This window comes from Ovis aries, chromosome 12 (genome assembly GCF_016772045.2).
Source record: "Ovis aries strain OAR_USU_Benz2616 breed Rambouillet chromosome 12, ARS-UI_Ramb_v3.0, whole genome shotgun sequence".
In the NCBI taxonomy this organism is placed as follows: Eukaryota; Metazoa; Chordata; class Mammalia; order Artiodactyla; family Bovidae; genus Ovis; species Ovis aries.
In genome coordinates, this window is record NC_056065.1 from 33,709,417 (window position 1) to 33,721,522 (window position 12,106).

General features: G+C 44.7%; 1 protein-coding gene across 3 annotated transcripts in view; it reads left to right on the forward strand.

The window, feature by feature from the left end:
* Window positions 1-1,125: 1,125 nt before the first annotated feature.
* Window positions 1,126-12,106, forward strand: part of PLD5 (phospholipase D family member 5) — a 413,113-nt gene continuing 402,132 nt past the window's right edge. For all 3 annotated transcript variants that reach the window (XM_042257200.2, XM_042257199.2, XM_060396074.1), the window contains exon 1: window positions 1,126-1,395. In XM_042257200.2, the coding sequence (XP_042113134.1) occupies window positions 1,207-1,395 (189 nt within the window). In that variant the 5' untranslated portion in view covers window positions 1,126-1,206. The remainder of the gene's footprint in view (window positions 1,396-12,106) is intronic.

A 12,106-nucleotide genomic window follows, 5' to 3' on the forward strand; every position in this document is an offset into this window, starting at 1 on the left:
GCGGCTCCCTTTAAACTCTCCATTACACTCAAGCTTTCAAACACTTAACAAGCTTTTAAATGGACCTGAGAAATCCTTAACACTAGTTGTTATTCGGCTTTTCAGAAAAACCAAAGAATGTTTTGAAAAATGTTGACTTTAAAAATAGCAAAAGGATAAAGAGATTATTAAGATTTAATTCTTAATATGCCACTTTATTTCTAAAAAAAATCGTCTAAAAAATCATGCCACACTATCTTAAGACTGAGTCTGGGAGGGAAAGCACTCGTAAAAGGGTTTGGGCATGCAAACCTGGCTCTGGGAGCTCGGGAACCAAGAGAAGAACCGCACAACACTCTAGACGCCTCCAGAACGCAGCGGAGGCAGAGTGTCCCCTGGAATCGCCCTCCCAGGATCCGAGGGGCGAGGCTGCGGGGAGCCATGCGCCGCCGCCGGGCTACCGCACCCGGAGGGTCCGCATCTCTACACACCCTCCCAGGAAAGCGCACCAGGCTCAAGAAGACACTTGTCCTTGGGGCCGTTTTCTGGACACCTTCTGTTGGGAGTCCCCGGGGGTGGGATAAATGGGCTCCTGAGGCTGGAAGTTACTGAACTTTGAGAAAGAGGGGAGGCAGAGGTCGGGGTGGCGAATGGGGGAAGGGCAGGGTGGTGCCAAGGAGGGAGGGGGCGCGGAGACGCTGACTTCTCCAGGCGTGGTTCGCTTTCGAGTAAAAAATCCGAGGGGAAGGGACCGAGCCCTGCCGAAGAAAGGATGCGGAAGGGAGATCCACCGCCCGCCTGGGCGCGGCGGGAGGGGCGGCGGCCGGACTCGCAGTCCTCGGCCTCCTCACTGCGCCAACCTGCAGGCGCGCGCGGCCCCTCCCGCCGCACTCCGCCCCCTCCCGCCGCACTCCGCCCGAAGCCGACCCGGCCCAATCGGTGCCGCCGGGGGCCGGTGTGCCGAGCGCCAGCCCTGGACCGCAGGCGCCCGCACCCCGCGCCTCCACCTCGCTCGCGGCGTCCCTCCTGCCCCATCTTCCTCCCCTCTTCTCCCTCTCCTCCCCCTCCCTCCCTCCCCGCCCGCTCCACCCCGCCCTGCCCGCGCTCGGCTCCCCCGCGCTCCCCGCGCCCGGCCCGCGTTCGCTCGCTCCTCCCTCAGCCCCGGCCGGCCTCCCGCACGCCCATCCCGAGCCCGCTGCGCGCCGGCAGCCGTCTGGTCATGTCAGGATGGAGATCCGGCAGCATGAGTGGCTCTCGGCCTCCCCCCACGAGGGCTTCGAGCAGATGAGGCTGAAAAGCCGCCCCAAGGAGCCCTCGCCGAGCCTGACCCGAGTGGGCGCGAACTTCTACAGCAGCGTCAAGCAGCAGGACTACAGCGCCAGCGTCTGGCTCCGGAGGAAAGACAAGCTGGAGCACGTAAGCGCGGCTCGCTCCCCGGGCCGCGGCCCTGCACCTGCCGCACGCGCACCCCAACCCCGGAGCCGGTAGCGGGGACCCCGCCGGCGGCCCCGCTCGGAGCTGGGGCGTCCGAGTCCTCCGCCAGCCCGGAGCCTCTCCAGCACTTTCCTGCCCCGGGAAGGACTGGGTTGCGGGTAGGGGAGGGGCGGGGATGTTCCCTTCCGGCACTGCTTGTCCCTGCACACCTCGACCTCCCCGGGCTGCCACTGCGGGGAGGGGGGCGGGCGTCATTCGCAGTGCGTTCCTGGGGTGCCTGTGCGGGGTGAGCAAGACGGGGAACTGACCCAGTGTGGCTCCAGGGAGCCGGCGTGACACGGTAGTGGGCTTTATAGAGGGGCGTTTGCTTCCTGTCTTTAGGGGGCTATTTTACCCGGTCCAGAACTAACATGAACAAATCTGTAAAGTTGTCGCCGCTGGCGACTAGCCTGCGTCCACACACGATCCATTCGAGTTTTCTGCAGGGTATCCTCTGGGATGAGCAGGTGGCGGTCCTGTCTACCTGCGCCCAGCTAGGGAAGAATTTGCACATTGCAAGGTCGCCCAGCTCTCAGGCGCGCCGCTGCAGGCTGGGGGGCCGGCGAGCGGGACCCCCTCCCCAAGAGTACGTGTTTCACCGGAAAGGTTGTTGGCGCTGGGGCTGAGCTCCTAGGGCTCGCCATTCGGGAGAGAAAAAGTCCTTCTAAAACGGTTTAGTGGATTCACAGTGTCAAATCTGACCCACCAGCATCTCCTTAACCAAATGTTATCATGAAACTAAGAGAATTATCTCAAGAGTGCAGAACAGCTAGCTACCGCCGGGAGGATGTCGTTTCTTCCCGCGGAGCTGCTTAATCCAAATTGGGTCTGTTAATGGAACGAGAAGGTTTCCTTGTATTTGGGTCACATCGCCAATTATGGTAGAAAGAGAAGAATAAGAACTTCTGGAACTCACACATCTACCGCCGCAAGGACCACCCCCTACCCTGAAACATCCCCCCCTCCCCCCGCCCCCCCCCCCACCGGCTTCTCTTCTGGGCTTTTCAGCACCAACTAGCATCCCAGGAGAAACCGGGCAAAAGAGTATTTCTTTTACCCGATCTTAAAAGAAAGTCTTTGCCCTTCCTCTGAGGTCCTGATCCAGTCCCTAAAAGAGAAATTCAAAGATTTGAGTTGGGGTGCAGGCTGTCTTGTGTGTAGAGACAATTTCCTAACATCAAATGGATGTCTTAAATCCTTAAGACCATGCAAATAACTGAAGGAGGTTGCTAGGATGTAAGTTGTGTGAAAGGCAGCAGTGTCTGCTTAAAAATGCAAGCTCCAGAATTAGTGAAGAAACCGGTGGTTATTAGTTCAAAAAGGACCAAATAGCACCTTCCTGTAACTGGACTCCTGGTGGTGTTTTATTATTTTAGTACTAGGGAGAATGGTCTACCCTGAGGATGCTGATAGAGTATATCTTCATTTGTTTCACTCTGAATGTGTGTTCATTTGCAGCTTGTGCTTTTAGCTGGTGGAGTTCCTTTATTTTCTTACTGAAAATCAATACTGCCACCTTCTATGACTATTGTCTTCTTGAATCGCAGACATTGCACATATTATATTTAGATGGTTTCTCACTTTTAGATTTTCATTGAAAGTACCAAGTCTTACAGAGTGGGCCATGGCCGCCTCCCCTTAGTGGATGAGTATAGAATGCTCAGCACTTGCTGAGGATTAGAGACCAAGGAAAGTGAGATCTTGTTGTTTCCAGGTAAGGATCTATGCTTTCTTCTTCACTCAGATGCTCCAAAATAGAGCCTTGTACTTGGTTTTTGAAAACTTATCTCATTTGTTGTTTAAATCAAAGTCACAGTTTTGTTTGCTTCCTCAAATACGTTTCATGAAACATATTCTGTTCTGATGTTTTGTTCTACATACACTTGCTTTCAGTTAGGAATGGGGCTTTGCTTCTGCTGAAATTTTTGGTGATGTTCTCTTGCCCCTTTGAAACATCTATAAACATTTTAATGAAATAATATTTATGAAAGTGCTATGAAAAAGTAAATTAGTATAACAATGTAATTTTATCTGCATGCAGGCTCAGCTATCTTATGTTATATACACTATGATGTTTCAGGTAGTTTGAAGTTAATTTCTAATTACAAATCTAAAAACCTATAACAAATATATCCAAGTATATCATTGCCATGCAAAACATAAAAATATAATGTTGACTTTATAATAGATAGCATTCTGAACATATGTGACACCTTCAGATTTAGATGTTGGAAAGATTAGGATGAGTGTATCATGTGAAATTCAAGGGTGATGTACACTAGTTTGACCTCTTTGATCTGTCTAATCAAATGGATGACCATCATTTTTATTATGTTAAAAATGAGTAATTGTAGTGGAGATCATATGCATGAAAACAGCCTACTGTTCCTTTGCTCATGCTTTAAAATCAAGTCTAGTATTAAGGGCATAAATAAATTATGGCTTCAAATGATTGCATGTTCAGTCTTCTCAATAACGGAATTCCCCGAAATGAAATGTGTCAGTGTGTGGACTCTGTCCAGACTTCAGAGGCATTGCTTAATCTGAAAGTCAATAACGCGATGTAAAGTGACAGCTGGAGAATATATTACCACTCAATTTGGTAAAAATGAGAATGGTTTATCTGTCATTTTCTAGTTTAAAGGCTACAGGACTAATCTCCAGGTTGGACAAAAGAAAAGTGACATGAATTGAATGATTAATAATTGGAATACATTCAACCCATCTTTCAATTGGATTCCTGGTATTGGTTGGTTGATACTTCAGATGAATACCCATTTATGTGAGGGAATTCTTCTGTTCATAGTCATGATTAGAAGCTACAAAGAAGTTATGTTTATACTATAAATTCTAGATTTTGAATTCTACTTGTAAATTTTAGGAAAAAGTAAAATTTCTGGGTCCTGTGTAGAGTGTTGTCTTATTAGCTTCAAATAGTGCTTCCAGTCCCCCTTCTAATGTCTATGTCGGAAGCTTTATGTGTCCCTTTTCATACTTTAATAAAACTGTGCTAACACAAAAGCTGTTGAGTGATCAAGCCTTGTCCTTGGTCCCAAAGCTAAATCTTCTCTGGGGATCAAGAATCCAACATGGTTCATCATAAGCTATCATCTTGGGAGCTTGTCTGTGCTCTTGGTTCTTAGACTCTTTTGCCTCCTGTTGTGCCTGATACTTCCTATGGCTTTAAAAGGCATTAGGTTTGGGAGACAATGGAAGTCTGACTCTCTGTAGGATCCTGTATTTAATTTAGGTATAATGTACAAATGGAGGTTCCCTCGTGGCTCAGATGGTAAAGAATTTGCCTGCAATGCAGAAGACGCAGGTTTGACTCCTGGGTCAGAAAGATCCCCTGGAGGAGGGCATGCCAACCCACTCTAGTATTCTTGCCTGGGGAATCCCATGGACAGAGAAGCCTGGTCGACTAGTGTCCATGGGGTCGCAGAGAATCAGACACAACTGAAGCGACTTAGCATACACACAGGTACAAATGAAGGTTATGATCTAGCAAACAAGAGCAAGTATGGGGCCACTTTTCCAACTCTAACCCCTCTGCTTTGTCAGGCCTCCCTGACACTTTGAGACACTTTGTGACACTTTGAGAGTCACCATTTAATACAGTCTGGTTATCTCAGAACACAGTATTATGTTAGGCTGGTGTCCTTTGGTAGTATTAATGTATGCCTTGATTGACTTCTTTTTGTTTTTTTTTTTTTTTCCACAAGCAGGGAGAGTTGCAGAGGCTACTCTGCTAAGTTGCTTGGCTTTATACCAGTTGTGCGTGTAGAGGTTTCTTGATGCTGTTTATGGAGATGGGGATGCCTTGTTTTCTCTCCTGCTTGTTCAGTTAGCTTTTGTCAGATTGTGGTTAAGAGCAGAGCTCTGGTGAGATAGTCCTGGGCAAAGGACTCACCGTCACCAGGATGTATACTCACAGTCCTCTGTAAGAAGTCACAGGTTTACCAGATGACTTAAGGAGACAGTCCATGTCTATACTCCAGTGAGGTATAGTCCCCTTATGGCAGGGCCTCAGTACTACAGAAGAATTTTTTCCTTACACTTCTCACTTGTGCAGGTTGGCACATGTCTTATTTCAGGCTGGTATAACAGAATACCATAGACGGGGTGCCTTTTAAGCGTTTATTTCTCACAGTTCTGGAATCTGGGAAGTCCAAGGTCAAGTCTTAGCCAGATTTGGTGTCTGATAAGGCCTGCTTTCTGGTTCATAGGTAGCCATCTTTCTGCTGAGTCCTCGGATGGTGGTGGAGGTCGAGGAGCTCTCTGAAGACTATTCTGTTCATGTGGCACGCCTGCCTGCTCAGTCGCTTGGTGATGTCTGACTCTTTGCGACTCCATGGACTATAGCCTGCCAGGCTCCTCTGTCCATGGGGATTCTCCAGGGAAGAGTACTGGAGTGGGTTGCCAGTTCCTCCTTCAGGGGAATCTTCTCAATCCCAGGATCAAACCCATGTCTCCTGCCTCTCCTTTGGCAGGCAGATTCTTTACCATTAGGGCCACCTGGGAAGCCCCTGTTCCTGTGGACTCTGGCCTTACTATCTAATCACCTCCCAAAGGCCCCACCTCTAAAGGCCAGGATATTGAGGATTAGGTTTCAGCATATGAATTTAGTAGGTGGGGGTGGAGTGGGGGGCACATAAGCATCCAGACATCCAATCCATAGCAGAAGGGGATTTTCCACATCTTAGTTCCCTGGACTGCTGGAAGCTCCATCCTGGTCCTTGTTTTCATGATTGTCAAATCAGCTATAGGGAAGCTGGTGGATCCTGTAATGCCCTTCAGTGCTGCTACCCAGAAGTGATACATCTATTTGACTCATGGTTGTTGTTGGCCAAAGAAAGTTTCCTGGCCAAGGCTTGCTTGAAAGAGGGTGAAGAAGGGGGATTCAGCCAAGACCCAAAAGAAGGAGAAAGAGAACACCCATGACTAGCTCATAACCATGAGACATAGAGCTCTTAGCACAGCATATGGCCCATGTTCAGTGTTCAACACACAGAACCTATTGGTATAACTGCTACTCAGGTGTTGCCTAGCTGATCACACACACACACACTACCAAAAAAGCGTCCACATTTTATATCTGAGATCAGCCTGTCTGCATTAGGGGCTTCCCTAGTGGCTCAGATAGTAAAGAATCTGCCTACAATGCAGGAGACCCAGGTTCGATCCCTGAGTTGGGAAGACTCCCTAGAGGAGGAAATGGCAAACCCACTCAAATATTCTTGCCTGGAAGAAATCCCAAGGACAGAGGAGCCTGGTGGACTACAGTCCATGGGGTTGCAAGAGTTGGACACAACTGAACGACTAACACTTTTGCCGGCATTCTAGATGTGGACCCAGAGTGTATGGTTCCCTTTGTCAGTAAGGCTGGCTCGCTATCCTGGGCCCATTAAGTTGTCTCTCTGCCCAGCTTCTAGTTCATTTTCTGGGGGCCTAACTTTTTCCTTAGGATTTCCCTGGTAGCTCAGCTGGTAAAGAATCCACCTGCAATGCAGGAGACCCCGTTTTGATGCTTCCTCCTGCAGGATATCTTCCCAACCCTGGGATCGAACCTGGGTCTCCTGCATCATAGGCAGATTCTTTACCATCTGAGCCACCAGGGAAGCCCCTAATGCAGGCAGGCTGATCTCAGATATAAAATATGGAAGCTTTTCGGGTAGAGTGTGTGTGTGATCAGCTAGGCAACACCTGAGTAGCAGTTATACAGATGGGTTCTGGGTGTTGAACATTGAACATGGGCCATATGCTGTGCTAAGAGCTTTATGTCTCATGGTTATGAGCTAGTCATGGGTGTTCTCTTTCTCCTTCTTTTGGGTCTTGGCTGAATCCCCCTTCTTCACCCTCTTTCAAGCAAGACTTGGCCGGGAAACTTTCTTTGGCCAACAACAACTATGAGTCAAATAGATGTATCACTTCTGGTTAGAAGCACTGAAGGGCATTACAGGATCCACCAGCTTCCCTATAGCTGATTTGACAATCATGAAAACAAGGACCAGGATGGAGCTTCCAGCAGGCCTGGGCCAGTGGGCTCCTGTTTGCTCCCTGCCTGGCCATTCTGAGGCTGACTCTTATTCTTACTGTCTCTGTGGGTTCTGCTAGTAGAGATCAACTCCTTGCCCTATCCCCAATTTCTGCTTTCCTTCGCAAATTTGTGCTGCATGGTGCTCAGAAAGCCCTTTTAAAATTCAAAGAGAAAGCAGAAAAGAAACTGTAAAGAGTAGAAGCCAGAATCCTTAATGTTCATATTATAGTGAGCCTTAGTATCTTGCAAGGTTTAATAAGTGCCTCGCTTAAAAAAAAAACCAAACCAAACAAAACACTCCTCCAAGTGTTAATTTTCACACTTAAATAGAATTTATGTTACCAGTGAATAGTAAATAAATATCAAGTGCACACTTGCCTCCTGGAGTAAATTATTCACATAAAGAGCAAAGAATAAATGGATTAGAGCAAACTTGATCACCATGGTCTAGGTTCATATTATGTAATGCCGTTGATGTCCCACAGAACAAATTCGTCCAAGTAATTATACTCCATAGAGCAGATCAGTCAAGCACCGGAAGACAGAGTTCAACCTAAGGGAATGAATCTTTAAAATATACCATTAAAAACCAACCAGCTAATCAACCAACCAACCAACCAACCAAGGAGGAAATATCCTTTTTTACGTTAATAGTATTTTTGGCCAGACTGGGTAAATTTTGTCAACATTAACATTTACCAGGATTATTTCCTGCGACTTTAGATAAACAGAATACAGAAAGCCTAGACTGAGGCAGAATTCCCTACCTCTCTAACCCATGGTCAAGAAATGAAAGTCTAGGTGTCTCTTGAGTATCTTCTGAAGCAGCTCAGTGTTGTGTCCACTACTGTATTTGTCATTACTTTACATGGCGTATGTTTATAAAGGGCTAATGGACTGTGGGTTGATATTTCAGTTTATTTTGAACAAACGTTGACTTCTTTGAACTCTGGCTTATTGACTTATTTTAATATAATTGCAGTCAGTGATATATCATATTAAATATATTTAACTTGAGAAGCTTAAGACCACGGAGCTTAAGATTCCTTTTACTTCCCTTCTTCCGTGTAAGAGCCACTGCATATTTCCTATGGTTAGTTTTTCTGAAAGTTTTCACTTCTTTTCACAGATTTCTATATCTGTCTCAGGTTTACAGCTGTGTAACAGTTTCCAGTTCTTCTGTTTTAGCTCCGAAGGTCAAGAAGTCTGATGAACCTTTTTAACTTCTGGAACAAGACAGTAGCTTGTTAACATACTATATATGATATGTTCTTGTACTGAATTGATTGATAAATGGCACAATTAGGCAGAGAGAGAGTTTGTGGTAAAAACCCAGAGATGTTGCTCCATGTGTATGCACTGGGGACTTTTAAAGTTACTGATTGCCTCCAATTCATATGTACGTATATCATGCTGCAGGAGTTTAGAATACAGCATAAATGTCAGGGTACAGTTGGAATGCCACACAGTGGATGGAAAGAGACACCTTTTTACCAAAAATGTACACTTAAATTTTTCTCAGTGAAAGTGAAGATCGCTCAGTCATGTCTGACTCTTTGCGACCCCATGGACTGTACAGTCCATGGAATTCTCCAGACCAGAATACTGGAGTGGGTAGCCTAGCCCTTCTCCAGGGCATCTTCCCGACTCAGGGGTCAAACCGAGGTCTCCTCCATTGCAGGTGACTCTTTACCAACTGAGCTATCAGGGAAGCCCAAGTTTTTCCTTAGAAACGGAGACAAAAGAGCTCCATTTCTAAAATCACAAATCAAACTGGTAAGCAGGGCTTCTGAAGAATAAGAAGAACATGGCAAAATTTATCAGGTAGACGTAGGTCCATTGGAAAATCTCACTGATGTCTAGCATATGAAGTGGGCCCAAGCTGGACTACCCGGCCGGTTACCATGGGACTCAATGTTGTAGCAGTTGGGTGATAAGTATGAGTTTATATCCTCTAGAGTAGACAGTGAACCTTGTGAATATATTATTTTTCTGCATTGAGCTATAATTGTGCTCCTGCCAGTAAGTTGTTAGGTCTATCACAGGTAATAACATGAAGAATTAAGTTGAGAAGATGGGACTCATTGAAATAAAAAAAAAAAGCAAACACTGCCATACTCATCATCAACAGATATTTATTGAGAATGACTTTAATGTGAAAGATATCTTGTTAGGAGATTACGAGGACTTTGACTCAACAAGCATTTATCTGGCATATGTACTGTGTTTCAAACAGTAGAGAGTATACAGAGACCAAAGCAAGTCTTTGCCCTCCCTTAAGATGCTTACAGTTTTTATAAATACAGTTATAATATGATTACAGTGTTATGAATAATACAGAAAAATGCAAAGTAGCATAAAACTATCTTCAAAGGACTTAGTTTAGACAAGGTTAAAATAGGCAATGAATCTTGTGATATACTGATTACATATTGTAACAAAGTTAAATTTATTCTAGTAATGCCAAGTTGGTATAAAAGTTGAAAGTCAATCTAATTTATCACATTAAACATGAAAATAAACCTGTATGTTAATAAATGAAGTAAAAGTGTTTGTTGAGATTCTGTACACAGGTATGATAAAATTCTCAATAAACTGGAAATAAAAGGAAACTTCATTATTCTGATATGGAGCTTCTTTAAAAAGATGAAGAAACTATGAAGTTAACTTTATTAACTGTCAAGTTAATGGTGAAATACTTAAAAATACCTTCCTGGATACTGAGGCCTGGATGGCTACCATCATTAGATCTATTCAGCATTGTACAGAAGGTCATAACCAATGCAATAAAGTAAGAGTAAGAATTCAGAAGGAAATAGTAAAATTGTTGTTATTAATAGATGACATTATTCTGTACATCTGAACAAAATAAACTACAGCTACACTTAATGAATTAGTAATGTCACTGCATTCATCATGGCCACTGAATAAAAAGTTACTATGCAAATTAAATTAGGGAAAAACATTACAAAATAAAACTAAAAACTGTTACCGTTTACACTGGCATAACAAGATCAAATATTTAAGGAGGCTGATAAGACCTCTTTTTAATTCTCTCCCAGATGGATCTGTGTAATTCTAATTAAAATCCCAGCAAGTTTGTATTTGTTGAAAGTGATTCTAAAATTTATATGAAAATGCAAAAGGCCAAGAATAGCTAAGAGAATCTTGATGAAGAGCAAAGTTAGTCAACGTTCCAGATAGCAAATCTAGATTAATTAAGCAGTGTGGTATTGGTGCAAGGGTAAATGAATAGATCAACAGAGTACAGAAACGGACGTGTGTATACTTTATTATTGATAGGTTCTTGATTTATGACAAAAGTGGCCAGCATAGAAGCACAGAGGTGAAAAGATGGTCTTTTTAAAAAACTGGTGTTGAGTCATACATCTATATTTTAAAAAAAAGTGGTTTGTTTTTCACACTATACACAAATGTGGGTAAAGATAGCTTCACTCTAGGCAAAGTTTTGTATTGGGCCTTAGGGCTTCCTTGGTGGCTCATACAGTAAAGAATCCGCCTGCAATGCTGGAGACCTGGGTTTAATCCCTAGGTTGGGAAGATCCCCTAGCGAAGGGAAAGCCTACCCGCTCCAGTATTCTGGCCTGGAAAATTCCATGGACAGTACAGTTCATGGGGTCTCAAAGAAGGACACGACTGAGCAACTTTCACTTTACTTTGCATAAAGGAGCCTAGGAACAAGAGCTGCTGGATGTAGGAATGGCCTGAACCAAGGGTTTTGAGTGAAATCTGAGCTAGAAAAAGCCTGTATGGAAGTATGACAAGTATGACTGGAGGACAGGGTTTGTTTAAGGGAGTGTTGGGTGTGAAAACATCCATAGTGGTAGGTAAGGACAAGACCAGGGAGGACTTGAGAACTGGAATTGTAAGCTGATAATGCTCAGCTTTATTCTGTAAGCAAACAGGAGATATTTTAGTAGATACTTATTCAGAAAACCTGCTGGTGGCTTGCAGTGTTGAAGAAGGAGAGCCTGGAGAAGGGGACCGGTGTAAAGTCTCTTTTAGTGGTAGAGCTGAAAAGTAACAAAGGAATGTGGTGGCAAGTAGAAAAATTGGGGAACAGATGCAAGAAATATTGTGAAGTAAGATAAGAGTTCATCGGGGAGAGATCCCTTGTCATCTAGTGGTTAAGATTTGGTGCTTTCATCAAGTGGACCAGGGTTCCATCTGGGTTGAGGAACTGAGATCTCACAAGCCCACGGCACACATCACCCCACCAAAAGTGCTACTCCAGTAAACACTCGGATTATGATAAAGTGAAACAGTCTTATTAAAAAAACAGAGTTCCTGGGGCTTGGTGCTTGACTGGAGGTGAGGAGTCTGAGTGTCAGCATGTCACAGAAATTGTGATTGGCATGATGGATTCAAGCATGAACGGATTCAAGCATGAACTCTCAATAACATCTTGAGAGTTGGAATTCTGCCTTCCTCATTTTGGAATCTTGGATCCAAGCCATTGTTATTATCTTGATTCAATAGCATCAGTATTGTTAATAGTATCAATATTATGATCATAATTAACAGAGTCCAATTTCTGCTCTCTTCAAGGAGCTGAGCTCAAGGCTTGAGAAAATTCAAATGTCTGTGATTGGGCCT